The following is a 27,446-nucleotide window of genomic DNA, read 5'->3' as shown; positions in this document are numbered from 1 at the left end:
TCCCCTGTAATCTTCAGCTCTTATCATCATACCTCTACAATTGCAGAGACTTGTTCATTCCATGTCTCTTCCTCATTTTTCCTTAAAGGTTCAGGTGAGAGAAGATGAAAGGGAGTCAGTCATTATCAGCTCTTCCTAGATTCAGAGCAACCTCAAGCAAGCACAGAACACTACTGCAGATTTGTGCAACTTCACTCAGCATTAAGCAATTTTTCACCAAAACCTGTTCTTATACATGTCAGAGAGAGATAATTGAAGGTAATATTTATTTGTTGAGTTTACAGGTGATATGTCATTTACAAAAAAATTACAGACAAATGCATCCTTTCAGTGCAGTTTCAAACTAGTTCAAGAACAGGCAAAAATCTGTGATGATTTGGAATGCTAGTAATAGACAGCACATGCTTTTTTCCCTTAATTGATTTGGGGGGTAGGGGAGCCAACGGGAAAGGAAGGATGAAGAGGAGAAAATGCCAAGGTAAGTAAGGCCATGCGAATAAAAACTCCTTAGGAGAACAGGACACATCAGTCAGTCTGGCATATTTTTGTTCTCAGGTAACTGATGCAGAGAATGGAAGTCCCAGAAGAGCTCCGACACTTGGTAAGTGCAGTGCCCTTAGAGGCTGCCTCTACCTTCCAATGCCTTCAAGTCTACACCAACACTATGATTTCAGATAACCTACTGAGCTAGATAAAATAGAAGGCTTAAGCCTTTGTGTCTACTGTCCAGCATTTGAATTCTCCTTTGTAGTTGCTGGGAGAGAGGAAGGTCAAGTTGAAACTGTAAGTTGCTGCTATATGGTGTCACAACCAGAGAACAAGACAGTTTGACCACAGCTTGGTTCATTTTTTTTTTTTAAGAGATGAAATACATTAGAAAAATTCAGCACAAGCAAATCTTATTTTTAGGATGGGAAGAAACCCAAAACAGTGTATGGTAAATTAGGCAGAGTCAATTGAGGTTTATCCAGTCACATCAATCTAGGGAGAGGCAATACGGACTGACTGACTTCAACACTAAGAAGATCAATCCAAAGCAGCACAGAGCTCTAGCCAAAGGAAGACTGTTTATACTACTCTTTAATAATTTGCTAATTAAAGACTATGTTATTTGCAAAACAGTTGTTTCACTTCTGCAATATTTGTAATGTTAGACAATACAGGGTCTAAAGAAACCAGTAAAGACTCCAAATTCCTTGTTTGAAGTTTCAGACTAGCTTTTGTTCTTTATCTCACTTAATCCTGCAAAGGGCTCTTACAAGGATTAAAACAGAACACAGCAGCCTCCAAAGGCTGAAGAAGAGAATTTAAATGGTCTGTTAGCTGTTACCTATAGGCAAGAGTTTCAGAAACATACAAAGATTATACTCAAGCACGACCTTACCTTGGCAGCTCTACTCCCAAGCAGTGCTGTCTGTTCTTGAAAGTCTCCCTGAACCTTCCAGAACAATTTCCCGTGACATTCAGGTCAGGACTGCTGCAAGGGAATGCGGCCTCTCATCCAGCAACCTCTACACTGAAGCAGTGCCACCTGACCTCTTCCCCCACCAGCCTTGGTACCAGCTCTCTCTCCAGTATGCTAGTGCCTTCTGGGGTGAAGATAAGGACTGTCAAAATAATTCCCTAATAGCTGCCACAGGACTGTTTCTAAGTAGTTATGCAGAGGGTGGGAGGGAAGATTGTGCATGCTTGGATATATTTACAGGGATTCTCTCCACGTCTATTGGCTTTAAAAAAAAAAACTCTATTATTAAACAGTTCTGTAAATTAATTTTTTCCTTTTTGTAAAATTAAAATCAACTCTCAAGGATTAATTGCATATAAAAAAGAAACCTATTTTACAGCACTGACTAGTATTACCTTTAAAATCAACAGGAAAAAAAACCATGTTGTAAAATTATTTGATAAAGCAAAAATCGCCCACAACATAATCACCCAAAATGAACCAATGTAAAGTTTTTATTTGCATGGCCAAAATGTCTTCCATTTGTTCCCTTGCAACTTTATTTCCCTTAACACGCTTTAACATTTTTGCTGCAGAAGGAACAAGCTGCAACACTGTATACTTCCTTGAACAACCATTCCCACAACACCTAAACATTTAACAGATGTAACAAATGACAACACCACGAACGGGAAAAAACTAAGTTCCACCATTCAACATGGTTTGCAACAGCGTCTTTAGGGCTGGCTGAAGTGGGCAACTTCACTTTAGGTGGTCTTCTCCTCCTCTTGTTTCGTTACAGTGTTGGTGGTTTCAATCCATACTTCTTTGCAACTTCTGTCTGGGCATAGGCAGCATCACAGAGTGAGTAGAGGTGGGCCATCTCCATTTCAGATTTGGCCAGGTTGATAGCTTTGTTGAACATTTCAATGGCTTTATCCAGATTGCCTCTGAAATAAACCAAAATGCAGTCCAATTAAGATCAGCTAAGCAACTGTTGCATCTCTACACCATCTTTTTTTTCCCCCACAGGACTTACAGTATCCACTACTAGAAGTTTAAAAGGACTTTAGGAGGAAACACCATAAAAACTTGTGATGATGAGGCGCAAACAGAGGGGCAACTTAACTACCAACCTAAGTACCAACCCAAGCAACAAGGACAGCTGTTAAACAGCATTCCCCTTTAGAGCCCCACAGGTGGTAGTGTGGAATAAAATGTTCTCCATGGGTCACCAAGCAGATTACACAGACAATGCCCAGGACATCATAGGGAAGTCTTCAACTTTTCAACTAAACAGACTCTCTTCCCCCTTGGAGACAATTTGTGCACTTAATAGGAAAACTCCTATAGTAAAGATAAGAGCTCAAATTATTTAGACATAAAATGCTTGTACAGTTTTTCACTGCAGAAGTTTAGTTGTCTGCTATTTTGATGGTTAAACAGGTAAAGAAGCCCCTGTTATAATCTCAGCTACACCAAACTTTTGCATGATTTTAACATAACACACTGTTCTCGAATAGTGCATTAGTCTTTCCTTTTTACCCTAGGAGCTTGCAAACTGCAGAGCTGTTGGGTGGTAGTTAGGCTTAACAGTCTAGCTCAGCATTCTTAGCACAAATGGCTTAGGCACAGTAAGATATGTTTTAAAGGACTACATTAGACACACAGGAAGCCTAGTAATGATTAATAAAAAGTTATTTTAAATGTACGAGGGATGTATTTTCACATACAAAGACTCATCTGCAGCTTGTCCAGTAAGTACGAAACTGGTAAACATAGGAACCTGCCAGACCATAAAGCAGAAATATGCCATCAAGAAAGAAAGGCCTTCCCTAAGAGTTACAGAACAGAAGTCAGGACTTTTGGTAAGACCTGGCTTCCCATTGTACTGGAGAGAAGATCTCAAGAAAGACTTAAGATTCATGGAAAAATCTAAAGGACTGCTATAATTTCAAAAGTAATTTAGAACTCTTAACACTACATCTTAACATTACCTTTGCACTTCAATCGTTCCCATGGTTTCATATGCAAAATCACATTTGTTATCAATTTCAATGGCCTTGCTTATGAGTTCTAAACCTTTGTCTAAATCTTGCTTCCACTGAAGCTGAAGTAAGCTAAAAGAGAAAGAGAAAGTTTAGAACAAACTTCATGTATCCTCATAACCAAGCCTATGCAAGCAAGGAAGAAAAAAAAAAAAACACCTCTGTACAAAGATATTAAAGTCTTAATGCAGGGTGGACAGTAGTTTCATGGCTTTTAAAAGAAGGCATATGTGAAATTCACTTTCAATAAGCTATGTTACCAGTCTAATGACTCCAAAGAAAGGTAAATTCCTCTCAAGAAGACTGGTTACAAGATGTTTTTGTGAAAGAGAAAAATTCAGCACAAAGCTCAAATTGAGACAGAGCTAAATTAAGAGTCAGATATACTTGACACAGACACTCAATTAGGAATGAGAAGTAATGAAACTTTACTGAAACTTCAGTCTTATTTACAGTTTAGTCAAAGTTGTAGAAATACATTTAACAGCACTAAGCTGTTTTCACAAAGTTACTCTTCCCAGCAGAACTTTTCAAGACAAACATTCAGTTATGCTCGATTCACCTTGGTATGTCAACCGCCCTTGACCAAAAGAAGTGCGAACTCGATACATACCCTTTATGAACATATGTAGTGGCATTGTCTGGCTCAAGGTCAATACATTTATCATACATTTCATCAGCCTTGCCAAACTGCTGTTGATCAGTTAGTGCCTGCATCAGAAGAGAAATCCATACATCAACATGCAACCAAAATATGCACTTTGTGTTAGGCTAATTCTAATTAAAATCATATTGATGTGAGATTGAATTTCTCTCTCCTATCACAGAGCAGAGCAGGCCAAATACACAAGTTAGAGTTTATTTTCAAAAGTTGATGCTTTTTAGAAAAAAAGCGGCTAGGCTTTAAGTGCAAAGATTATCAACACAGTACTATCTGTAATGGTCTGTAATGGGGGTCCAGAAACAACATATGTTAAATATACCACAAGTAAAAAATCATTCTACAAATCTGTACATGCAAGTCTCAACTTCTTCCTTTTCAAGCTTACTTCTCCTTCATCTTCCTTATCTTTTGAAATTATACAAAGCCTCAAAGGAAACACATCCATACTGGCTACCCACTTAAAATCAGAGCCCCTAGTATTTAGTACTAGAACCAGCAGCACATTTTCTTAGAGAAGAAATGACATTCTCTGTTACAAGGGTACTTTACACACCTGTATAAAACTCTGCTTACCCAGTTTATGTCATTCGTAGCAGAACAAAACTGTTACCCTAGTTCCACACATTCAACTCCCAGATAACCTGGAGAATTCCTACAGTTCGTCAAGTAGGATGTCAAACACATGCACAAATTCAAGGGGAAGTGTACTCCAGATCACTCTTCTAATAACCACCCCTGCTCCTCATCCCTTATAACCTGCTCCACTTTCCATTAATTCTCTCTCTGCTTCCCCTACCCCAGAACACCCATACCCATTATTTAAAGGTAGTTTATCAAAGGATGTGCATTATTCCAGAACTTATTTTCAAAGATATTCAAATAAGATTCAAAGGAATGTTTGTTATCCAAGCTAAAAGGCCCATGAGAATGCAGCACTTTTTTTTTTTTAGAGAGAGAAAAACATACCTGAGCATAGAGTGCATACCCTTCAGCACACTTTGGAAATTTTTTTATGACATCTTCAAAGCCCTTCATAGCTACCTGAACAGGCAAAGGATTATTTCCTGTATACGCTTGGCGATACTATTAAAGAGAAAAAAAAATTAAGCAAGAAAAAAAAAAAAAAAAAAAAAAAAGGTTCAGACCCCCACATATCCCCAAGAGATGTGTGCATCATGACATTGCTTTACAAGTTCTGGAAGGTGATATGTCTGTATACTCTACCAAATTTGTTTTTAAGGAACCTACCATACTTCCAAGTCTCTGGTACCAATGGAGGAGGAGTTGGGGGTGAAGAAGGAAAGCCATAAGGCCAGGTAGTTGCCAATAGCATCCCCTTTTTCAGTGCCCAGAATGCCTCCTTTTTTCACACCAAGCAAAGCCGTCCCCAAAAGATTCCTGCACGCAGGGCACGGTACTAGCTTGAAATAGTTTGCTTCCCCGTTCCGATGATGGCTCTGCGTTTTCCACACCATTCAAACTGATTTGAGTAAAGCTTTATCTGATACAATTAGAGTGAAGTTTTGCATTCCTCTACCACGAAACACAAAAGACCACCTACTGTTTGAATAACGAACATTGAAAAATAAAAGTGGCAAACCCTTACTCAAACTGAAGAAATTCTGTTGCATTAGTTCTTTATCTTATTATCACATAAAAAAATTAAGATGTTCATTGCACTACTTTTCAATTAATTTCAAAGAAAAACTGAGAAACAAAATATGTTTTCAAGAACCTCTTTAAAGAAGAACACCCAGACAAACACGTTACCTACCAGAGCAAAACATTTCTGTGCTTGAGCCAAGGCAGAATCAGGCCGCAATCGGATACATTCATCAAAGTCTTCCACAGCCTCTTCAACTTGGTCAAGCAAGATTTTCAACTAACCAGAATGAAAGAGAATCCTATTTCTGTATTTAATCTGTGCTTCATACATGTAAGTGATACTTCAATTAGCATCAGTTAAAGTAGTCTCCAGTTCACATTTAGAACTATCTAGAGATTTACAAAACCTGTGACTAAAACTCACTGACAGAACATATCAGAGCCATCAGTGAAGCCTTGGCTTCAGACACAAAAAGGCAATGTCCACAGGTAGGGACTGAGAACGTTTGCATTTTAGACTGTTGTCTCTCCATTCCTGCTTTAGCAGAGATTCTATACATTATGGTCAGTCTCCATAACTGTGCTGTATTTTCTCAAGTTACTTTGCCTCACTGTAGTTAATGTGAACTATGTGGAGTTTAAAACATTTTCGCTTTCAAACCTCATTTCATCTCTCTTTTTTCCTGACATTGCAGTCCTCCACAAGAGTAAAGCTTACTTTGTTGTTCTCTTTCTTTACTGAGGAGTTATTTTAAAATGCCAATTTTCAAACTGCAGAAGAGTTTCATCCACTTCAAACATCAAATAACACCATTCTTATCTCTGAGCACTAAGGAGATCTAACAGAGTCCTGGCGAGAGGCACTTGATCTTTGGAAGTCTTCCTTACCAAAACAACTTAGCATATCTGTATATGGCAATGTTTCTTTTTTCTTCTAGCATCTTTTATATTACAATTCCAAGTTAGGAATTCACATTTTTCTAATGCAAACAGTATAAAGTGTGTCTGATGATATACTGATCTTTACTTTTCTTTTAGTATATACTGAAATATTCAAATATTAGGACAAAATCACTATGTTTTTTTTACTTGTCCTCGATGGTGGTAAACATCTGCATTCTGCGGATCAATATCAGCAGCCATGTTAAAGTCTTGAGTGGACAGCACAGGCTGCTGCTGCTGCATATACATACTTCCTCGTTTGATCAGAGCATTGGCTCGGAGCTGTAAAAAGAAAAAGGTTCAAATAAACATTAGGCATTCCAGCATTTGCCCAGATTTAGGACTTGGTTACAATTACAGTATATTTTTAATTGAATTAGTTTCTCCCACTAACAGATTTCATTCATTCTAAGCAGGAATAAATCTCACGTGGAGTCTAAATCAATCAATACAACTTAATCCTTTGCTTAATTGCAAGCAAGTCAGCCTATATTTTCCATGGATTTTCATCCCTAGGGAACCCTTTTAGAAGACGTTCCCTATGCTTACAAATACATCAGCACTTTTAGAAGCAGTTCAACATGCAAGTACAATTAATGTTTTTCTCTTATTTATGAATTATATTTTTCAGTTCATATAAGCCTCTAATTGATTCCACTTCCTCTATTCTTTAATTTCTACTGCTTAGCACAGCTGTCTCAGAAATACTAACAATACAATATTGACAATACAATTATCCAGGAATAAAACAACGTAACAGTGAAAGAAAACAGAACACTTCCATTAAGGGCCTGAAAAGTTGGAAAAATGAAGCTCTGAACTTCACTGCAAGTCTATCCTCTAACTTTTATGCTTTCTCAACCCAAACTAGAATCCAGCTGTGACAGATTCTTACCTTCACATTTGCACCTTCCATGCTGATAACCTGATCTAGGTCTGGTTTGGCAGCATTTGCATTGCCAATAAGTAAATAGAAGGTAGCTCGCAGGAGTAAAGCTTCTGCCATGTATTTTCCTTTTGCTTCGATTTCTTTTGTGCTCTCACTGATAATTTTGTCGTAGTTCTCTTCTTCCATATACTGTTTTGCTCTCAAATAGCCAGAGCTGTAAATGACACAAGAACAGCTGTATATACATAAGCATTCACTGAACGCTCCAATTTCAGTTCAGACCTTTTTATTTTTAAAATCATAACGAATACTAACTTTTTTCTATTCTAAGTTGCAACATTAGCATTATAAATAGAGTTACAAATATTCCTGGATGAAGTCATCACAGATTCAAAACAATTTAAACACAAAATGCCCAAATTACATTTGAAAGAAAACAAAGGAAGATTTTTTTCCACTTCAACTTGAGCTTCATTTGTCTCTTGAATTTTTTTCGTGTTAAGGACATTCGTAATCTCCGACTTAAAACAGAGAGGTCGGCATGGTATTCCGGTCAAAAAATTAAATAAAAAAAGTTAGCAACGTGCATTTTACATGTGAAAGACGACTTCACAGCAAAAATTAAAGCAAGTACTGCCTTGTTCTCAACTAAGTGTCCTGGATTCAATCAATCTACCTGTAGATCAGGTCCTTCCATCTTGCTTAAAAAACAAAAAACAAAAACACTCAAGCTTTTCTAAGCTTTTCTTTGTCAGAACAAACCTCTCCTGTAGGTGCAACTTGATTCTAAAAAGATAAAGATCCTTTCAGCCTCAGTTGCTGTAGTTCAGAGTTTTCATTAACGCAGACCTTTTTCCTAGCTTGTATTTCCCCTTCCAATCCAAAAGCTAATTTGCTCTCTTCCTTGAAAACTCTCTTTTAGTATAAAACATCCCTTTTTCCAGAAACCTTTCAGCTCTCTTCCCATCCTCCCACCTCCTAGGCTTTACTATCGTACTGTAAATAAGTATTCAGCATATCTTCCTGATCTCATTGTCTTCCTCTGCTTAACGCATCAAAGCCACTTATGGTTTGGAACTAGCCAGTCTGCTTTCACAAAAGTTTTTTTTTAAACATTGATCTTATTTTATAGGTTTACTTATCACCACGGGACTTCCCATACCAAGCATTATAAAACAACAGCAAGTTACACTGAGCAGAGTATCAGAGCCACTGAAAACTTAATTCCAGTACCTAAAAATTCCCAACTGCACACTCACTTTTCTTTTACTTCAGAAGCTTCTCCCTCCTTATCCTTATCTTCATCTGACTTCTCACCCTTAAGCAAAGGCTGGGAGATTATATCATCTGTGAAAGAGCTGAAGTAGGATTTAATGAACTGTGGTGAGGGCATCAGAGGCTCACGATTCTGAAACAAAGAGAAACGTACTTTTAAGTCATTAGATAGTAAGATCAGATGGTAAATGAGGAAGTGGATAAAGAAACGTGATGATAAATAAATTCATTCAGGAAAAGAAAAAAAAATTCTGACTTTCCATTGATAATCTCACAGATAGTTTGGTATTTTTGATGTGATAGTTAGCCATTCAGGGATTACTTAAACTTCAGATCAGAACCTCGTACCCATCACCAGTGGGAATGAAAAGATATTCAAGAGAGAAGGAAGGAGACAGGATCATTCTGCATGTGTGGCTAGAAATGAGGACTCCTGCGATTAACACATTGGGTAGATGTACCGAAGTGGTATGTGTGCATGTAAGTTGCCTGAAAAAGCAAGCTGGTAGTCTAAGCAATGGGCCTGCATATCCGACCTAAGAGCTGGACCCTGACTTGCATTCAAGTAGATTCTGAATGGCAATTTGACCTTTTCTCCAACTTGTCCAAGAAAAGCTGCTATCATTACAATGAAGACTAATGAGGCAATAGCCTAATTCTACCTGGTGCTTGGCCCAGATACCACACATTTTACTTTAAATCTGAGAAGAAACACCCCTTAGGTGCAAAAGCCTTTGTACAGCAGAAAAAAAATCTTGTTCAAAAAGAACACTGCGCACAACATTTACAATTCAATTTTTCCTGTAAGAAAAGTCTGAACTCACTCTTCTCAATTCCTCTATAAAGTTGTACCATAACACTGCCTATCTGAAGCACACCCTACTTTATGATGCTGTCACCATCATACCAGAAGCACAATTTACATGTTTGTTACCTTGACTCTCCACAATTATATAGAATTTATAGGAAAGAAATTCAGAATCTCAAAACCAATGTGGGTAAGTACTTCAGGCACATTCACAAATAACATGTGAGAATGTTTTGATGCCTAACTTTTTTGTAGACCTATACACAGCCACTTAAAACTACAACTGCTAGCTACCCCTATACTTCTATAGTTCTCATTGCTGCAGTTTACAGACTTTAATGCAAAGAAATCTGAGAGTTTCCAAGCAGAAAAGTACAAGTACGAGCAGCTATTTACAGGGATGGAACAGAAACAGACTGTGATTGAATGTCACAAACTAATCCATCAAGACAAAGGCTTATTTCTCAAGACAGAATCAGGAAGTCTGACCACGAACAAAAAGGTCAGACTTCATAATGCATCATTTTTTCTTATGTACTTAAAAAAAAAAAACCACAACAACCCACACACCTTAAACATTCTTATTTCTTCATTTTTTAAAACCCAGGAATTCCTCTGTTAACTTACATAAAATTTCTATTTATAAAATAAAAATAACCTTGGGAAAAAAGCCCTCAACCTTCCTTCTCATTTTAAGTCAGTCATTACATATGGAACCAAAATTGTTAAGACATTTTTGATGATTTATAACCCTTCTTGTCACAACACATACCATAATTCACTCAGCCAAATTACATACTGTAACTAATTCAGCTAACTGAACATTTGGCTCATGTAAACTATATCCCTATTGCTGTTCTAACACTGATACCTATCCTGTTTCCATTATGTTGCTATCCCCAAAAAGTCCTAAGTAGGGCATCACACAAACTTAGACAGCATGTATCCTGAACGTAGCAATAAATTTGATTAATACTATACACAACTCAAAGCCTAAGGGGAAACAAACAATCATTTTACTCAAATCTGTAAAAAGATTTTACAAGCTAGAAACAGGCCTCCCTTCCTAAAGAGGTTTCAGAAAGTCTAGTACACATCCCAGTGGAAAACATCATAAGTAAAATAGTTGCTTTGCACTAAACGTTGATGTTGATTCTTAGGTTCACTGGCTGAAGACAGTGACTTGCTTGTTAACAACTGACAAAATGCCAACAATGTTTCAACAATCAGGCAGGCAGAATCAGAACGTGTCCTCAACATCACAAGTCTTACCTTATATTTCTCTTTGGCCTTTTCTTTTCCAAGGAGTTTAAGAACTTTATCAGCTAATAACATACTTTGCTGGTTTTGAAAGGCTTCTAAAATGCAGACTGCAGTGACATCTAGGGAACAACACACAAAAATGAAATTAGAAACAACCTGTGCTAGCTACTAAAGTACAAAATGCACCACTATTACAATAAGTCACTGTCAAACTAATACACATCCCATTCATGGATGAAAGCCTCCATTTCCAGTTGCTATATTTGCCACATTTTCCAAAATAGAAAATTTGCACTCCAAGTGATCTCCTTTTGGTAAAAGGATTTCACCACAGCAGATGAAGGGTTTTTTTGTGGGTTTTTTTGTTTTTTTGTTTTTTTTTTTTAAATCTACAAACATCCGTAAACAAATAGTGAAATTTCATACTTCCAACAGGGGCTTTCAACATTTTGTAACTTTCAAGATAGCAATTATGTTCAAATTATGTTCACATTAAAAAGTGCTAACACAGCTTCTCTTCTGGGACTGGTCCTAATTTTCTGCTTTTAAAATTCAAATTCAGTCCGATCACATCTCGCTCCTTTCTCAGTTTGAGAAATCTTCTCCTATTGTATTACAAGTTTTTCTGTGCACCTCTGTGCCTTTGGGAAGGAGCAAGTTAAAAAGAAATTCCCTGCTGACTCATTTAAAAGTGCTAGCCCACACCACATCACTTTCATTCGCGCATAGAGCCTCACGCATGTAAACCAATTGTTGCCCGAATAATGTTTTGCAGTGCTAAATGAGCCCTTTTGGCACATTATCATTACTTCTCTAGGTCCTCAAATTTTGCTGAGTAATGTAATGCTACTCACTACTGTTCCCCTATTTAATTTCTATATAAAACCCTGTCCCTTTCACAGAAATACATTAAGAAGGAAAACCCTAGAAAAAAGGCTTAGCAGAAGCCTAAAATATCATTCCCATAAAGTCACTGTGTAAGGTTATTAACTGAAGATCAGAGTTTGGATTTGAAATTCAAACAGTGTACTGTAATGAAAAGCAAGTGTTCCATCACAGACTTTCAATGTAGTTGAATGTAGTCTGTAACCCTACACTGCTACGGAGACTTTTATGTGATTATTTCTATCAAAACTCCCCATAACTCTGGCATGGTCAAGAAGCACAGAGGAATCCCTGGGAAAAAACGCTACAGTCAGAAGCAGCGTGCAAGACAGAGTTTAGTAGGACTCTGTTATACCATGTTATTTGCCTGGCACATATGCTTTGCCCAACACAGGCAGCTGCAAGCCAGTGCCCAGACTCAGGTGAGGCAGCAGGATCTTCACAGATCATACTACCAGGGAGCACCAGAGTTTTACTTTGCTTTGCTTTCCTCTGTTACATCAATGTACCCCACTTCCTGGGATTCTATTGGCCACACACAGCTGGTAGTATCAAGTAATATCTTATTAGAAAACTTATTTAGTTCAGAAACTGCAGACATTTTCAAGCACATCAGACGTTTTTCAGATCTGAAACGAACTAAGCTAAAAATGAAATACAAGTTGAAAACAATTGCTACAAACATTAGTGCTACTACCATTATCAGAAGATTACATTTAAGAATTATCATGCTGTTGCAGAGACCCTTGATCTTTCCTGTGGCTTTTGTCATCTGTATCACAACTACAGAAGGTCTAGATTTTGCTGCAGGACAGCTGCACTTCCGGAGTCCTGTAACAAGTGATTGGTGTACTCAGATGTTCTACAGATTCTTCTGAAGTTACTGAGTGATTGCAAGGGACTGGATTCAATGACCTAAGCAATCTCTTCTAGTGCCTATGCTCCTACATGGCAGAAAGGCAACTTGCCATTGGAGAGAGGAGGAAAAAAAAACAAAAACAAAAAAACAACAACACAAGACAGAGCACATAGACTTTCCTCACTGTATTCATCTTCTAATTTAGCAGATCTAGTTCTTAGCTGTTACACATAATAAAACTAATTTAGTTTCCTTAACAGTTAGATTCACCAGCTACCAAAACACCACTTTGTTTTCTTTCCTTCTTTGATAATAAGTATGGACACAGCTGAAAATTTCATTTGTCTTTTAACCTTGCTTCAGCAGGAATAATTTCACTTGATGAAATTTAAATGGATATTTTCAAACAGTGACACTTAGTTCAGAGGTATCTTCAGACAACACATCTGACCTCTAATTCTCCTTAATTTTGATGTCTCAGTCACATCTTCCTGACAGTTGGCAATGTGTTCTGTTAGGGATAATATATGCAAGGATTTGATACCCTAGGTTGTGCCAAATATAGAATGTTTATATAAAAAAAAACTTATCTGTTCCAAATATCATAACTGTTATACATCAGAAAAATACTACTGAAGCTGTTTTTGCTTTAATACCTGCCAAATGAAAGCTGCAGAAACACCTTGGTTCCTAGAGGAGTTATTTCTCTACAACAGATCGGGAAGAAAGTTTGTTTTTGCATGGAACTAGAATGACTGTTGTCTTAACATGTTAGGTGAATTCTGCTTTAAGAAAGTAGGGAGTTTCCTGGAAACAGGATATCCTAAATGGTTACAGATCAATTTCTAGCAACTGTCTCAGATCTAAGCTAAAAAACAGAAAAAGGTTTCTTCCTACAATAGGAGAAAACATACTTGCGGTAGCTATGAATGTTTTTAAATACATAATTGTGTATTACTGTAGTTACAGAAGGAAAAAACAAAACAATCTTACAAGTTTTACTGTCTCCATAGTGCCTGAGCTGCTTATTCCACTTTAAGTGCACACACCAAGAGACACTCACCTTCTAAACATTCCTTCTTATTGTCTAGCTTCTCATGAGCCTTTGCACGTCTGAAGAGAGCTTTTACGTATTTAGGGTTAAGCTCAACAGCCTTTGTACAGTCTTGTGCCACTTCTGTCCATTTTTGCTGTAGGTAGAAGAACAGCATGATGAAGGAGATCCTACTCAGAAAGCTGCATTATATTAGCTTTCTGCTACCAACCCCAGGGTCATGCCCACCTAACAGTAGCTGCAGTTCCCAGGGCTCTGGTTCTACCTGCTTGCTTCTATTTCTGCAAGTTTCTCAGTAAGAAACTGCCAGCCACCACTGGAAGCCGCCTGCACCAGAAAAGCCACAAAACAGAAAACGAATTCTTACAGAAAAAACAAAACTGGACAGTTGTATGAAGCATATGGAAGAAGATAATGAGCTGATGTAAAGATACCTGCAGGAGATAATGGGGGGACTGAAAGACAGACACACAACAGATGGAAAAAAATAAGATGAAAACATAACAAAAACCAACACACAAGATTAATGATGTGCTAAAATACAATGTTATTTTAATTTACTATTGTTATTTTAGTTTACTACACTACATCACTTCAAAGGGATGATATATGAATATGTAGGAGCAGAGTTGGTCTAGGCTATTAAAAAAATAATCTATTAAAAGTTAAAACACAAAAATTTAAAATTAAACATAAAAACAGGCTTTTCTAATAATTGGAAGAGAGGAACCACATACAGTTCTTAAGCATTCATTATTCATAAATTAGTATTACAAGCAATATTTGTTTAGACAAGAACTGTGCTTTATCCCTCTCTAACTTCCAAGGCTAGGTTTCTCTAAGCATCCAGTCTCTCACTTGATACTTCAGACCATGCAAAGTCAGTTTTTCCATTCTTTTACACAGCTCTCCAATTTGACCTCAGAAGTAAGTTTGTTGATATCATAATAAAAAACACTAATCCATTTCTAAAACAAATATCAAGTATACATAGCTAACAACTAAATGTTACTTCCACCTACGCAAAATTTTGGGTTTGGGCTTTTATAGGTTGTGTGTGGTTTTTTGTTAGCTTTTGAAGTAGCATCCCACCAAGATATTTAACTTTCATCTAACAGTTACAAAGCAACACACTAGTAGAGAAAAGCAAAAATAACAGGTATACAAGGTATCCAGAGGATAAGAAATTAAAACCTTGCCTTACAAGAAAGGGCCTAGAAAGACACATAAGAATTACATAAGATAGACTGAGATGAGTTAACAGAAAATAATTTTAAATGTATGTGGAAAAGCATGATGAGCTAGTGAAAAATTATAGCTGCAAGCAGCGGCATCCTGCTTTAAAGGCAGCAGATATCACCATCTGGGAATCTTCAGTGGACAAAAATGTCAAAATACCTAACTTACACTGTAACTTTTTAGAATAAACATATGATTAAGTTTAATTTCTTACCAGTTGTTCATAGGCAGCAGCTCTGTTCTGATAGAAGGTAGAAAGATCAAGGTTTTTCTCAGGAGGGCACAGGCTGATAGCTTCAGTATAACACTGAATAGCTTGCTCATATTTTCCTGCTTTAAAGTATTTGTTTCCTTTATTCTTGGCTGCTTGAGCTCTATCAAGAGGGCTCTGAAAAAGAAAAGTGTTTGGTCATTCAAATAAAGAAAGCTTCACAGCAAGCAAAAGGCGCACATAAGGGCTGATCTTCAAAGATGTAAAATGGATCTGAGCACTAAGCTCTAGCCCGGACTTCTGAAAACCTCCCTCCTTCCAATTTTTGGAAAAATGCAACAGATTCTCTTTTGCAAGTATATAAGATAGCAGAGCAGCTTTTAAACTGATTCACCACAATGCTATTAAACTGTGTAGTCAATTCTCTTTAGAAAGCTAGACAAGTTTTAATGTTACCAGTGGTGATCAGAAGAACCAGAGACTGAAAGTGTGAAAACAACAAAGCCTTCAGAACAGTTCAAATAGGAAAAGTTTCCACCTGAAATGCATATAGCCTGTAAGACCAGAGCTGACTCAGCAGAATATGAACAAGAAGAGGAAAATACTCTGTGAAAAGTCCTACTGAACAAGACAAGTAAAACCTGCATGGGAAAGCAAACATGTTTTGCCTTCCTTGCACTAGATGAATTACCAACTCTTTTACAGCCTCACACAACCTGCTCATCCAACTTCATCCAACTGATAAAAAGTGCTGGGCTGCCACAGTCTGTCATTCTTAGCAGAGGATGGAAAATTTTGCTAATTGGCCTTGCTAACCAGACTGTTAGGTTTGGCCTTGCTTGCTGACCGTCTGCATTTCTGGAGAAACCAGCATGCACATGCAACCTCTAAATTTACAGAGCAGCTATCAAATATTGTAGTTTATAAGGAATTAGATGTAAAAAGACCCTCTTCAATCAAAGAGCTATGACTCACATTCAGTAAATACACAGCTGCAGAAGATACTAAACGTTCCTCTTCTGGATGTCACTGAAGGAAATACAGAATTCTTTGCCATGCCTTAGCTGTTCCTCTTTCACAGTCCAGCTTCAGTGATCACATGGCAGTTCCCAGCTAACGTGCCAGACAATGAAGTGAACAGATGTATGAGCAAACATGCCTTTCTTCCAACCTCTCTGAGGAGGGGAAGAGTAAAAAACAGTTAGCGGCAGGATTCACTAGGTTTCACCTGCTGAATCACACACATCAAAAAGATCATCTAGAATTTGCTGGCAGTTGTAAATGCTGCCCTGTGACCATATTTCTGTCTCCTCTCCTTCCCTCATCCACTGCTAGTGTCACAAACTATACTCAGATTGCTGCAAGTCAAACTTCGAAGCATCTTTTCATTTCATCAGCCTTTTTCCCCCGACATCTGCTCAAGTTTCACGCCAGTCTGATCATTTTTAGCATCAAAATGACTTTTTAAAACTGAAAACTTGGGAGGGAAGGCCAGTAGCTGCAGTACAGCTCCTCATTTAAGGCTTGGTTTCCAGTCATGGCATGAATGAATCAGATAATGGGTGTCAACTTTAGTTTCTGCACAAAAATAAGGACCCAAACAGAAGAGAAGTACCCTACAGGCACTCTCCTGAGGAAAGGCTTACCAGTGAAACCATATAAGGGGGAGAATTTCTTAAGTACCCCTACTGCCAGAAAAGCTCTTCTCTCAGAGCTCACCAATCACTCGGTCTACCAGAAACCAATCTCCATTTTTGGTGTTCATAGAGCAAAGTGATCTGCATCATTTGTTAGGTTTTTGTTTCTAAGGATTTAAGTTCAAATTGATTAAAGATGATTAACATCACCCCTCTTCATACACTGTGTGCAACTCAATGGATACACAAACCACAACTGGAGTGCAAATATTTTTACTGAGAGCCAAGTAGCTGCATATTTGATAAGCTGTTACTTTAAAACTCAACCCAAGTCTGAAAGGAAGGTTATATTTACTTTAAATATGTTCTAAATGTGGCTCCCAGTATAACAACTCTTACTGTTCTCTTAACTAATACACACAGAGGACAGAAATTAAATTACAGAAAAATCAGCTTGGATTTTTCCTTTGGCATTTCTACAGCGAATCACAACAGAAATTTCTTTGTGAGTAGTTTACAAAATTCAGTGGTGTTCCAAGTTACTTCCTACCTAAAAGAAAGCATACAGCACGATATGCAAGCCACACCACGCTTTCAGACCTGTACTCCCAGTATCAAAATTCTTTAAGTTTGCTGAGATTTAAGTCTACATTACAAACAGAGGGAAAAAATTCAATCAAGTCTATGCTGAGCATATGTTTACATTTGTTTACTACTTTACAATCACAGCCAATTTCTTTAGCCCACTGATCAATTACTCCAATACCCGTTTCAGGCTGGCCAGACAGTCTGTTCCCATCCTACGCAGTTGAGCAGCCCTGCACTGTCGTCCCAGAGTAAAGATGCATGCCACAGATGAGGACTACAGGACAATATCCAAACGCAATGGCTGCTCCAGTGTAAGGCGTTGGATAAGAACTGTAAGTGGCAGCAAGGAGCTTGTAGTTCTGGGGCTGTCACTGGTGCTCTGCCTGCTCCTTGGGAAGCATGAATTCATAAGATGATCCTAACTCATGCAACAGGGACCAAAGATCTTTAGAGAGCACAAGGCATGATGCCATAAGAAAACCCACCAAAATTAGTAACTCTGTTATCAGAGCAAGCTTTGAATAATAGTAACAAGGCCACAGACCAGACAAAGAACTACAAGGAAATTAATTATCAAATAGATGCTCATTCAGTAATTACTCTCCATCCCATGCATTGCATGATGCAAGAAATTTGGGGGTGGGGGGATTAGAGAACAATATGTTATCATATAATCAAGTCCACAGTAATGTACATGCAAGAAGAAAGTCCATTTTTCTTGTGCTAGTGTAAACTAGATTCCTAACTTTTGAGTGTTCATCTCTGCAGCTTTAGGCACACTATGCTGCTATTCCTCTGTCTGCATATAATATAACATTTCTGAAAAGCAGCTGTTTTAAAAGTGAAGGTTCCTACAGCTCTGTATAACCAATAAACCTGTTTTGATAAGGACCTATGGGGGGGGGGGAAATGTTTAGCATTGCATACCCATGAAAAAGAGAACCCCACACAGACTGTATAGAAATTGTGGATTAAAATAACAATAAAACATTTTATCTGTGGCTTCAGGTCTGAACGCTTAGAAAATAGTGCCAAGTTTTAAACGCAACTCTCTTTTTTCAAATAATGATGAGATTCATTTTCTTAGCAAACAGAAAATTCTTTTACCACAGAAAAAACATACCAAAAAACAGTGGATTAATTTATGTGTCTGGTGCAGAATAATCACTGATACAGTCACGGAACAAAAAGCTGCTCAGACATGCCCCAGAAAAAAAGAACATAGCTTTTATTTTAGTTTTATGAAACATAACAATATTTATAACTAACAACTTTTTAAGAAAAGCATAAGAAATTCTGTTTCTAAATTACATATTCAAGTTAAATAACTGTGGTATAACCTGCTGAAACCAGAAATATTAAAAGCTAAATCCATGCCTGTCTTCTTTTGCTTCAGGGGTGTGTGTGTGTGTGTGTGTGTGTGCGCGCGCACGTTTTTTATTTTTTTAAGAACTCATGTTACATTATATGTTGCAATATTTTCATAACAGCATAAATAAGAATATTAAAATAATTTTTAATATATGATCAGTTTTTGAAAGAGTTAAGTCTTAGATTTATCCCTGACCTACTTTCTGCATTTTTTGAGCTTCTTCTTCCCCTGTCAGCCCTGTTGCTACAGGAAGATGTACACAAATAAGAAACTGACTTATTATCGAAGGAAAGTTCATGTACTTTACATAGAACTAAGCAAACAAAAGACCCTTTTCTTCCACTTCCTTGCAGCTGTAATAATTCTAGACATTATTTGCCACCAGACTGAAAATATTTTCAGACAAAAATGGCATTTATATTTTTAAAGGCAACAGTCCCGGCATCTTCCAATTTCATGGCTTCTGCTCACCTGACCCATTGCAATTGTGGTTACTACGGCAACAATCAACACAGCATGCCAGATGTACTTTGACTCTACAATGAAGGACCTTATAGAGCAAGAACTCCTCTCACATAGTTTGTCATCTCTTAGTCGAAGAATCAGTGTAACAAGCAAGGCAGTTCAATAAAATGAAGTTCATAATCAATTGTCTACAACGGCAGTGTATACAAACAGCACTGAGCCATGCCACAGGCTCTTCTGAATACATCAACAAGAAAGGAAGGAAATTCTCTCGCTTTATTTGCTTTGAATTAATTCTGATGAGCATACAAGAACAACTACCAGAGAGTTTTTATTTAGCTGTATGATGGCACTCCATTTACAGACTAATTTACTATTCCATATTAAAGTACAAACTACAGTAAGCTTTTTATCCAAAGAGCAGTTTTAGTCTGCTCCTTACAAGTAAGATTTCTTTCTATTCCCAATCTAACAAAAAGGGAATTTTATTTCATTCTCACCAAAGATAACAGTGACATGCCACAATGGGTATCCCATCTGAAGACAGAAGATACACTTCCAGGAAACTAAGATTTTGAGCTGCAACTTGCACCGCAGACACTGGGACATAATGGGAATGCAGGAATTTCCATTGCACTTTCATCACAAAGCCAGGGATAGCAACCCGACCCTGAAGCCAGCAGAGCTGAAAGAGCCTCCTATAAAAAGGTCTGCTTTCCACACTCACTTTCATAAGAGAGTCTGGGATCCCACCACAGCCGTCTGGGATTAAACATTTGCAGAAAAAAAACCTTTTCATTGTATTTTTATGCCCACATGAGGGATCTTTTTAAACTTTTTGTCACAACCATATTCATGCTAACAAATTAAGAGCCTGTTTCCTAGAGATGAAACTGTTTTTGTTATATTAAACTTGCTCAGAACAAACCAGTAAATGTTAAAAAAATACCAATCATCATGAGATTCTTTTGTACTTTACAATTCCCACAGATGCCAACACTAAAGCAGCATTTGCAACTTTTTAACACTTCCTAGGGTATATAATTTTTGCCAGACTTGGGCCAAGTTGTGTACCCACCACGAATGTCTGACACAGTGTGGGACAATGGTCTGTGATTATCTGTGATCCTCCCTGCCGTGGGGTAAACAGTGGATACAAAGGGTGATTTGCGGTCTGATGCCCATGCCGGTGAGGGGTGAGGCAGTGCCCAGGGCGAGGCGCAGGTCTCACCACTTGACATTGCTCTCCCCAAAGCGACACCTGGGGCGAGGGGGGAGTCTTGCGGCCTGGTGGCGTTGATAGGGGCAAAAGGAAAAAAGGCCAGCAGCCATTGACACCCTCTGCTGAGCTCGACGAGGACCAAACATCCCACAGTGTTTGACTCAGCCCCACCTCGCCAAGAGTATAAATTCAGTGCATAAACGATCCTCCATGTGGAGGACGAGAACACCAACCTACGGACGGGTCGATGGGCCTGGACCTCTCTCCTCCCCAAAACAGGGGCGCCTTTTCGGTAAGGTTTGCACCTCCGACAACGTCGGACGTTACCCCGGGAAAAACACCATTGCTGAAAGTGCTTAATTATCAGTTTGAGCTCAGAAAAAGTAGAATTTGATGCAGTAAGTGCCTTTATCACCAGCAATCCTGAACCTGTTGATCTGTCGCTTTAATAAATTGTTTATTTTGTTCAACTTCGCGAAACTGATCCAGTGAAAGCCCTTTTGAGGAGGGCTCTGGCAGGCAAAGTTGATTATCCCTTTCCCTCCCTTCATGCGACAGTAACACACAGGCACACCAAAACAAAAGACACTGTTTTCCATTACAGCCAAAAGCTGACAGGACAATTTTTTTTTTTTTGACGTGCATGGCAATTTATTCTGCTGTTTAGCACACATTCATGACGCTCAGTTCATGACACTCACCGTTTAGATGCCTCTATAATAGTCATGTTGCTAAATACTCAACAGGCTCCTTAGGGTAAGAATACATGTCTTTCTCATATCTTGAATGAGCTTTCCTAATTTGAATACAACTCGGAAGTTATCTGCAGTTACAGGAAAAAATAACATCTCAGTATTTAGACTGTTTTGAGCAACTGTTCACTAACAATTGTCAAAACCTGGAATTTAAGTCACAGGACACTTGTGTTTTTGAGAAGCACTTAGTTATCTAAGCAACTAAATAAGCAGATTCCTGCCTATCTGAAGACCAGACAGCACAGATAAAATTTGTTAACTGTTACTTTAACCTCAACAGATCTACTTGCCTCACAAAATACTCAGAAACTGCATGTGAACAGCCACTTAACAGCAATAGACTGCCAACGGCAAGAATAAAGCTTAGTAACCTCCAGCAATGCCGATATGGTTAAATCAGCAGCTTAGAACTCCCTTTGTATTTGAGGGACACTGTTCTTCAAAGCAGAACAAGGAATTTGCTGCCAGCCAGTGATGACAGCGAGTCACAACAGAAACACGAGCAGCAAGTTACAGCATTTTCTTTTGGCTAATAAAGATTTGCAGGAGCCCTTGCCTGACAGATGATATGCAAAGGGACTACTGCTTCAGCCATCAATCTTAATTTGTCAGCTTGCAAAACATGCCCTGTACTGGACCTCCTTCTTCCTCTCCAAGTGACAAGACTAAGAGACACTCTTGACCAGATCAGTCACCAGTAAAAAACAGTGTCTTTTTCACTGCTACAGATTCCCTATACTTCAATTTATTTTGTACTAACATTCATCTCACCAATGTTATCTCAGACCCATACTGAAAGGTATTAACTGAGTGTAAATTGTTGCAAGATTCTCCTTAGCACTGAAACCACTATGAGAGAGAAAAAGTGTTTTTCCACAAGAACTTAAGATGCAAATTCAGAGGGCAAACAGGACATATTACAGTTAGAAAAAAATTAAGCTCAAATTTACAGGAAAATTTATGTTCTCCATCAGTCACTCTCTTTTTAATGGGTTGTAAGTCATGCAGGCCTACTATGAATAAGTAAGTTGCACATGAGCTGCCAGGGCTCTAACAATTGTTCTACTGATATTACACACGTTTGTGGGTTTTATTCACCTGTCTACTGCAGCTGACATGAAACATAGTACCTTTACAGCAGGGCAATAGATTTATTAGGCAACAAGTGCACAATACAACAAAAATGACTTTTACAGATATCAGTCAGATTAATTCATAATAAGTATTAACATAAGTGGGTCTAGACAAAAGGTTATAATTCCTTCATATAGTGATCTAATATTGCAGCTCTGGGAGAGGCAACATTCAGCAAATTAAAATACATACTGGAAAAAAGCCATACTAGTCGGCTGTTGATCCTGATATGTGGCATCGCACAAGCCAAGAAGTTTGGCCACTTTCACCCACCACTGCACTCAAATGAGTATACTCAGCTCAGAGGAAAATGTCATGCAAAGACAGTGGACTGCTGTAGACCCAAAATGCTTTGTCTGCACCACACAAAGCTGCTCAGTTGACTAAACAGTTCAAGAATCTCTGCTCAGTGCTTCCTGGCACACTGAAAACCCAGAGTTAGTTTAGGAACCTGCTGAAACCGTTCATGACCGAGATTTGGACTATCAGACATTTGCTGAAGGGAATGATTTCAACTTAAGGGGGAAAAAAAAAAATACTGAAGCGACCAATGCATTATCTTACTGACTAACAAGCATTTCATCCCATCAGACAAGGAGGGTATAAACATACTAACAAGTTAACATGGAGTAAGTAAAAAGCATGAACAACTAGGTATCAGTTACTGTTTGGTAACTACTGGATATAATAATCTCCCCACAATAAATGCAAAGCAGTTTACTTCTCCAGCATGCTTAAACTATGCCAGTATTCACCACAAAGTAAGAGGGCACATGAAAAGGAACTGCTGTTACTGAGTAGCTAAAATGCAACACATCCAAACTTTGAGAAATAGTGACAAATTCTGTAATTAACAGATGCGGTTTAACTTTCTGACCTTTGAGGCATCCATAGCTACATTTTTACCATAAGTACTTAACTGGTACAAGAATACCAGTTTACTGTACCAGTGAGGAGCTGTGCTTACAGGCAGAGCAATCTCAGAAGTAGTTCAGCTTTTCCCAATATAGCACCTACGCTAAGGGCTCCTGCCAGCACAATGTCAGTGACAGATCACACACTTGGCCAGAGCACCTATGCCAGGAGAATCATCCAGTGCAGACATAGCCTGGGGAAACACATGATGTTTCAGCAGCAGGTAAAACGAAAGCCTGAATTGCAGGCAAATCAGTAAGATGTCTGAATAAAGAACAAGGAAGGTTTTAGACTCTAAACATTTTCAAAGAACAAACAGAAAATTCAAGGTGGTCACTTCAGAATCAGGGAACAGAGCATCAAACGGCTACAGAAGTTGACTCAATGAAATACGCACAAAGAAAGTCTCAGTTCTAGTTTACATATTTGATTAAAAGAATAGTTACCACACACACACACAGACAGCTGTTGGCAGCCCATTCATTGTTGACCTATGTTTTCTAATAGACTTCCCACTTGTGTTTAAATTCAGTCGGATCTCAAATACAAATCTACAAAGTGATGAAGAGCCAGTGATTCATTTTACAGCTAAAAAACAAACAAAAAACCCTCACATCACCACATTAGAAAGGCAGACCAATACAAGGCAGGCACCTAACAAGTAAAACACTTGCAAAGGTTGTATTTTGAGTCAAGGGTCATAAGACATCAATAGTATCCATAACTAATAGAACGTGTGAAAACACGTTGAAAACGTGTGAAAACATGAAATCTACATGGCATAATCTCTGGATATGAGAAACTGGAAAGCAATCCTCCCCACACACATAAAGCAGTCAAGGAGTAGCTGCAGCCACACTGATTTTCCTGCTGCAGCCATATTTTGACTATTGTCTCATCTTATCAAGCAAATCTGGTCCTATCTTCTACAGCTTTCCTAAGTCATATCTCCTATTTCTTTACAGCATGCAATAACACTCTTCACGGAACTCTGGATCATATCAGTCATCCATATACTTTTTGTTAGGTGCATATAATCTGTCAGTACTTTATTTTGTGGAGCAATCTGAAATACCCAGGCACTTTGAATTTTTTAAATTAAGTGCAATATTAAAAGCTACTTCCTGCTTCAAGTACAACTACAGAAAGGCTGCAAACCATCTTAAGATACATAGTGCAATCCAAAACATGATCAGGAAATCCAGAGCTAACATACTAACAGCAAAGTCTCTGCAATTACATAAAGGTCCAGACGGTCCAGCTACTCCAATAGTAGCCTGCAACCCAGAGCTCACAAGCAGCAAGCATACTGCCACAAAGGTGCCAGGCACTGCTTGCAGCCACAAGCCAAAGCTACCACAGTAAACAAAGTTTGATTTTGTCCCTGGTGCCCTACTTGCTTGGCACTGTTGCTTACAAACTAACAAGGAACAACTGCCATTTGACTATTTGCCCCCAGGTCCAGCATAGGTTTTGCAGCTCACTGTACCACTAGCAATGCCTGAGGGTATCTGTGATTCAGTAGCTGCGGAAGCTCCTGACCTCCTCACCCCTCCCATGTGTTCCTGCCACTGTCCGCCCACTCACTTGCATAACATTAATCTTCATCACTGAAATGACCAAGATTAAAAACTGCCTTTTCCTATCTTGCAGTTATTTTTTTCTCTATATCATCTCAGAGAGGAAGTTTAATCTGTGGGCCCCAGTTAAGAGCAATCCACACTGGCTATGGTATGAGAGAGGACAAAATGCAGGAGTATCTTAATAGGACTCTGTCACCAAAGCCAGCATATTTTAAAGTTAGCTCCAGTATGCCAACATGAACTTCCAAAAAACTTACTTCAACACAGAGATGCACGTATGACCTGCATATGGAGGGCAACAGCACTGGAAAACAAAGTTTCAGACAACAAAAATTACAATTCTGATTATGCGCCTCACCCAATCAATTTGCCACGTCTAAAACTTTAAACATGTTTATCAATTGTAACAACACCTCAATAATACAATGTTCCTGTCAATACATCTGTGACAGCAGATGTGAAAAAAGTACATCTCAGAGATATTTTTCCACCTACAGACACAGAAGAGAATCATGGACCTTATTTTAATTTTGTTTTCCCCTATTTTCTTTCCATTTCTGTATGGACAGTTTTATTTGAAAATTCTCATAAAGTTTATTTGCAAAAGGACAAATGAGAGTTCAGACAGCACACTTATTTAAGCAAACTCTGCTCTAAAGTCTCAGTCACTTTAACTGTACTTTCCTTTGTATTTCCATGGAAAATGTTTCACTTTTCAAAAATTCCAGCCATGTTTTTTTTTCCTACTCTGCTGCATCCAGTATCTCAGACTAATACAGAACTAATCAAAATTTTCCTTTTTTAAATGTTAGTCTCAGAAGCAATTTCCTCATAGCTATTATGCTGCTCAGAAACATAAATACATTCACTGAACAAGAGCCTATTTCCAGATTCACGTCCTCCTAGATAACGCACACTTTATCACGAGGTGCTTTCAATAACGTACTTTGCTTTCCAAGCATCAGTGTCAGGAAGAGAACAGATAAGCGTACTCCGAACAACTAGCAATCGGACCGAACAGCACTGAGGAAAAAGCCTTGAAAATTAATAGCTAAATATGAGAATTCAGAGGTTAGGAAGGCTGACTTTATGTGAGGAGGATGCCACCCCAGCGCATCCACTTCAGCACTGCTTATCTCTTCAAAGGCGTCCGCAGGGACGGGACGGGGACCTGGGAACAGCCGCTGGGACGAAGTCCTGCCCAGCCCAGCCCCCCGCAGTCCGGGCACCCCGGGCTCCGGCCGGCGGGCACGAGCGAGAGCAGCCCGGGGCCCCCCAACTCGCCGGGCAGCGGCAAGGGGCGGATACGCCCGCTCCCAGCCCCGCGAGCCCCCGCCCGCAGGCGGCCGCGCACACAAGCCCCCTCCCTGCCGCTGAGCGTGACGGCTGCCCCCCTCACCTCCCCCCGCCCTCCCAACGGCTGGGAGAAACGGCCGTTGGGGGAAGGGGAGGGGCGGCCCCAACGGCCGCCGCGCGCGCTCACCGTCTCCTCGTGGCCGGGCCCATCCGGCTGGCCGCCGCCGCAGGCGCCGGGCCCCGGGCTGGCGCGGCCCTCGGGGGTCTTCCGCTCGCTCGCGCCCTTGCCGCCGCCGCGAGCCGCCCGCCGCCCCCACAGGTAGAGCGCGCCGGCGCCCAGCAGGATCGGCGCCCCCAGCACCAAGGCCAGCTGCCAGCGGGACAGCCCCGCGCCGCCGCCGCCGCCCGCCGCCTCCACGGGCTTCGAGGCGGCCATGACGCGCTCGCACCGCCGGCGCGGGGGAGGGGAGAGCGGGTTCACCGGACACCTGGGGCACGCCGGGAGAAAAAACAGGTCAGGGAAGCACTTCCGCCCGCCGCGCCCGTCCCGGCCCTGCGCCGCCGCCTGCCGGCAGCCCAGGGCGCCGCCGAGCGGGAGCGGGGCCCCGCGCACGGCGCCGTCCGGGGTGAAGGGCGGGCGGCGCCGCCTGCCGGGCGGGCGGGGTCACTGCGGGAAGCGGCTCCCGGCGGCGCCCCCACCGCCGTTCCCCCACATAACGGCGCCCCCATTATGGGGCACCCCCATATAACGGTGCCCCCGCATGATAATGGTGCTTCCCTATAACAGCGCCCCTGTGTAACGGTGCCCCCACATATGGGTGCCCCCCACTGGGCCCACCAGCCATGGCCCTTCCCACCAAGCACCCCTGGTCACGGGTGGAGGGAGGGCGCTTGCTGCTGCCCGAGGTGCGGATCTGACAAAGGTGCCCCCGGGGCGAGCAAGGCGTTTGGGCCCTCATCCGGGGCCCCCAAGGTGCTGGGTGCTGCTTGGGGCCGGGCTGCTGCCGGGCCACCCCATGGGCACCTGCCCCCCAGGAGCGCGGGCCTGCCAGGCTGTGCCCGGAGGGAGGCCTGGGCACCTGGGAGCTGGTGTATTTTGTCCAAGTACACGTGTTTACCTAGTAACTGATATTGCCTCTCTCTGGAAATACTGGTAACATAAACTAGGCTTAATCTGTTTACAAGATAGTTTAAAATAGGTTGTCTAATACTGTTTTATTCCCTGCAATGTCAAAGGTATGAAGGCATTAATAGGCAATGGATGTCTCCTGTAGGTCATCAGCCTTTCTCCTG

At 40.0% G+C, this 27,446-nt stretch overlaps 1 protein-coding gene across 1 annotated transcript; it reads right to left on the bottom strand.

Moving 5' to 3' along the window:
• Positions 1-249: 249 nt before the first annotated feature.
• TOMM70 (translocase of outer mitochondrial membrane 70) lies at positions 250-26,632 on the bottom strand. Its single transcript, XM_067301303.1, has 12 exons — positions 26,341-26,632; positions 15,190-15,363; positions 13,746-13,872; positions 10,948-11,057; positions 8,852-9,000; positions 7,599-7,806; positions 6,851-6,985; positions 5,931-6,038; positions 5,123-5,239; positions 4,106-4,203; positions 3,442-3,564; positions 250-2,394 (listed from the first exon to the last, which is right to left on the bottom strand). Exons 1-12 carry the CDS (start codon positions 26,587-26,589, stop codon positions 2,241-2,243), a joined length of 1,752 nt encoding a protein of 583 aa, XP_067157404.1. The 5' UTR covers positions 26,590-26,632; the 3' UTR covers positions 250-2,240.
• Between the last annotated feature and the right edge of the window lie 814 nt (positions 26,633-27,446).

Source organism: Apteryx mantelli, chromosome 1, assembly GCF_036417845.1.
Source record: "Apteryx mantelli isolate bAptMan1 chromosome 1, bAptMan1.hap1, whole genome shotgun sequence".
Lineage (NCBI taxonomy): Eukaryota > Metazoa > Chordata > Aves > Apterygiformes > Apterygidae > Apteryx > Apteryx mantelli.
This window is presented reverse-complemented; position numbering and strand designations above follow the sequence as displayed.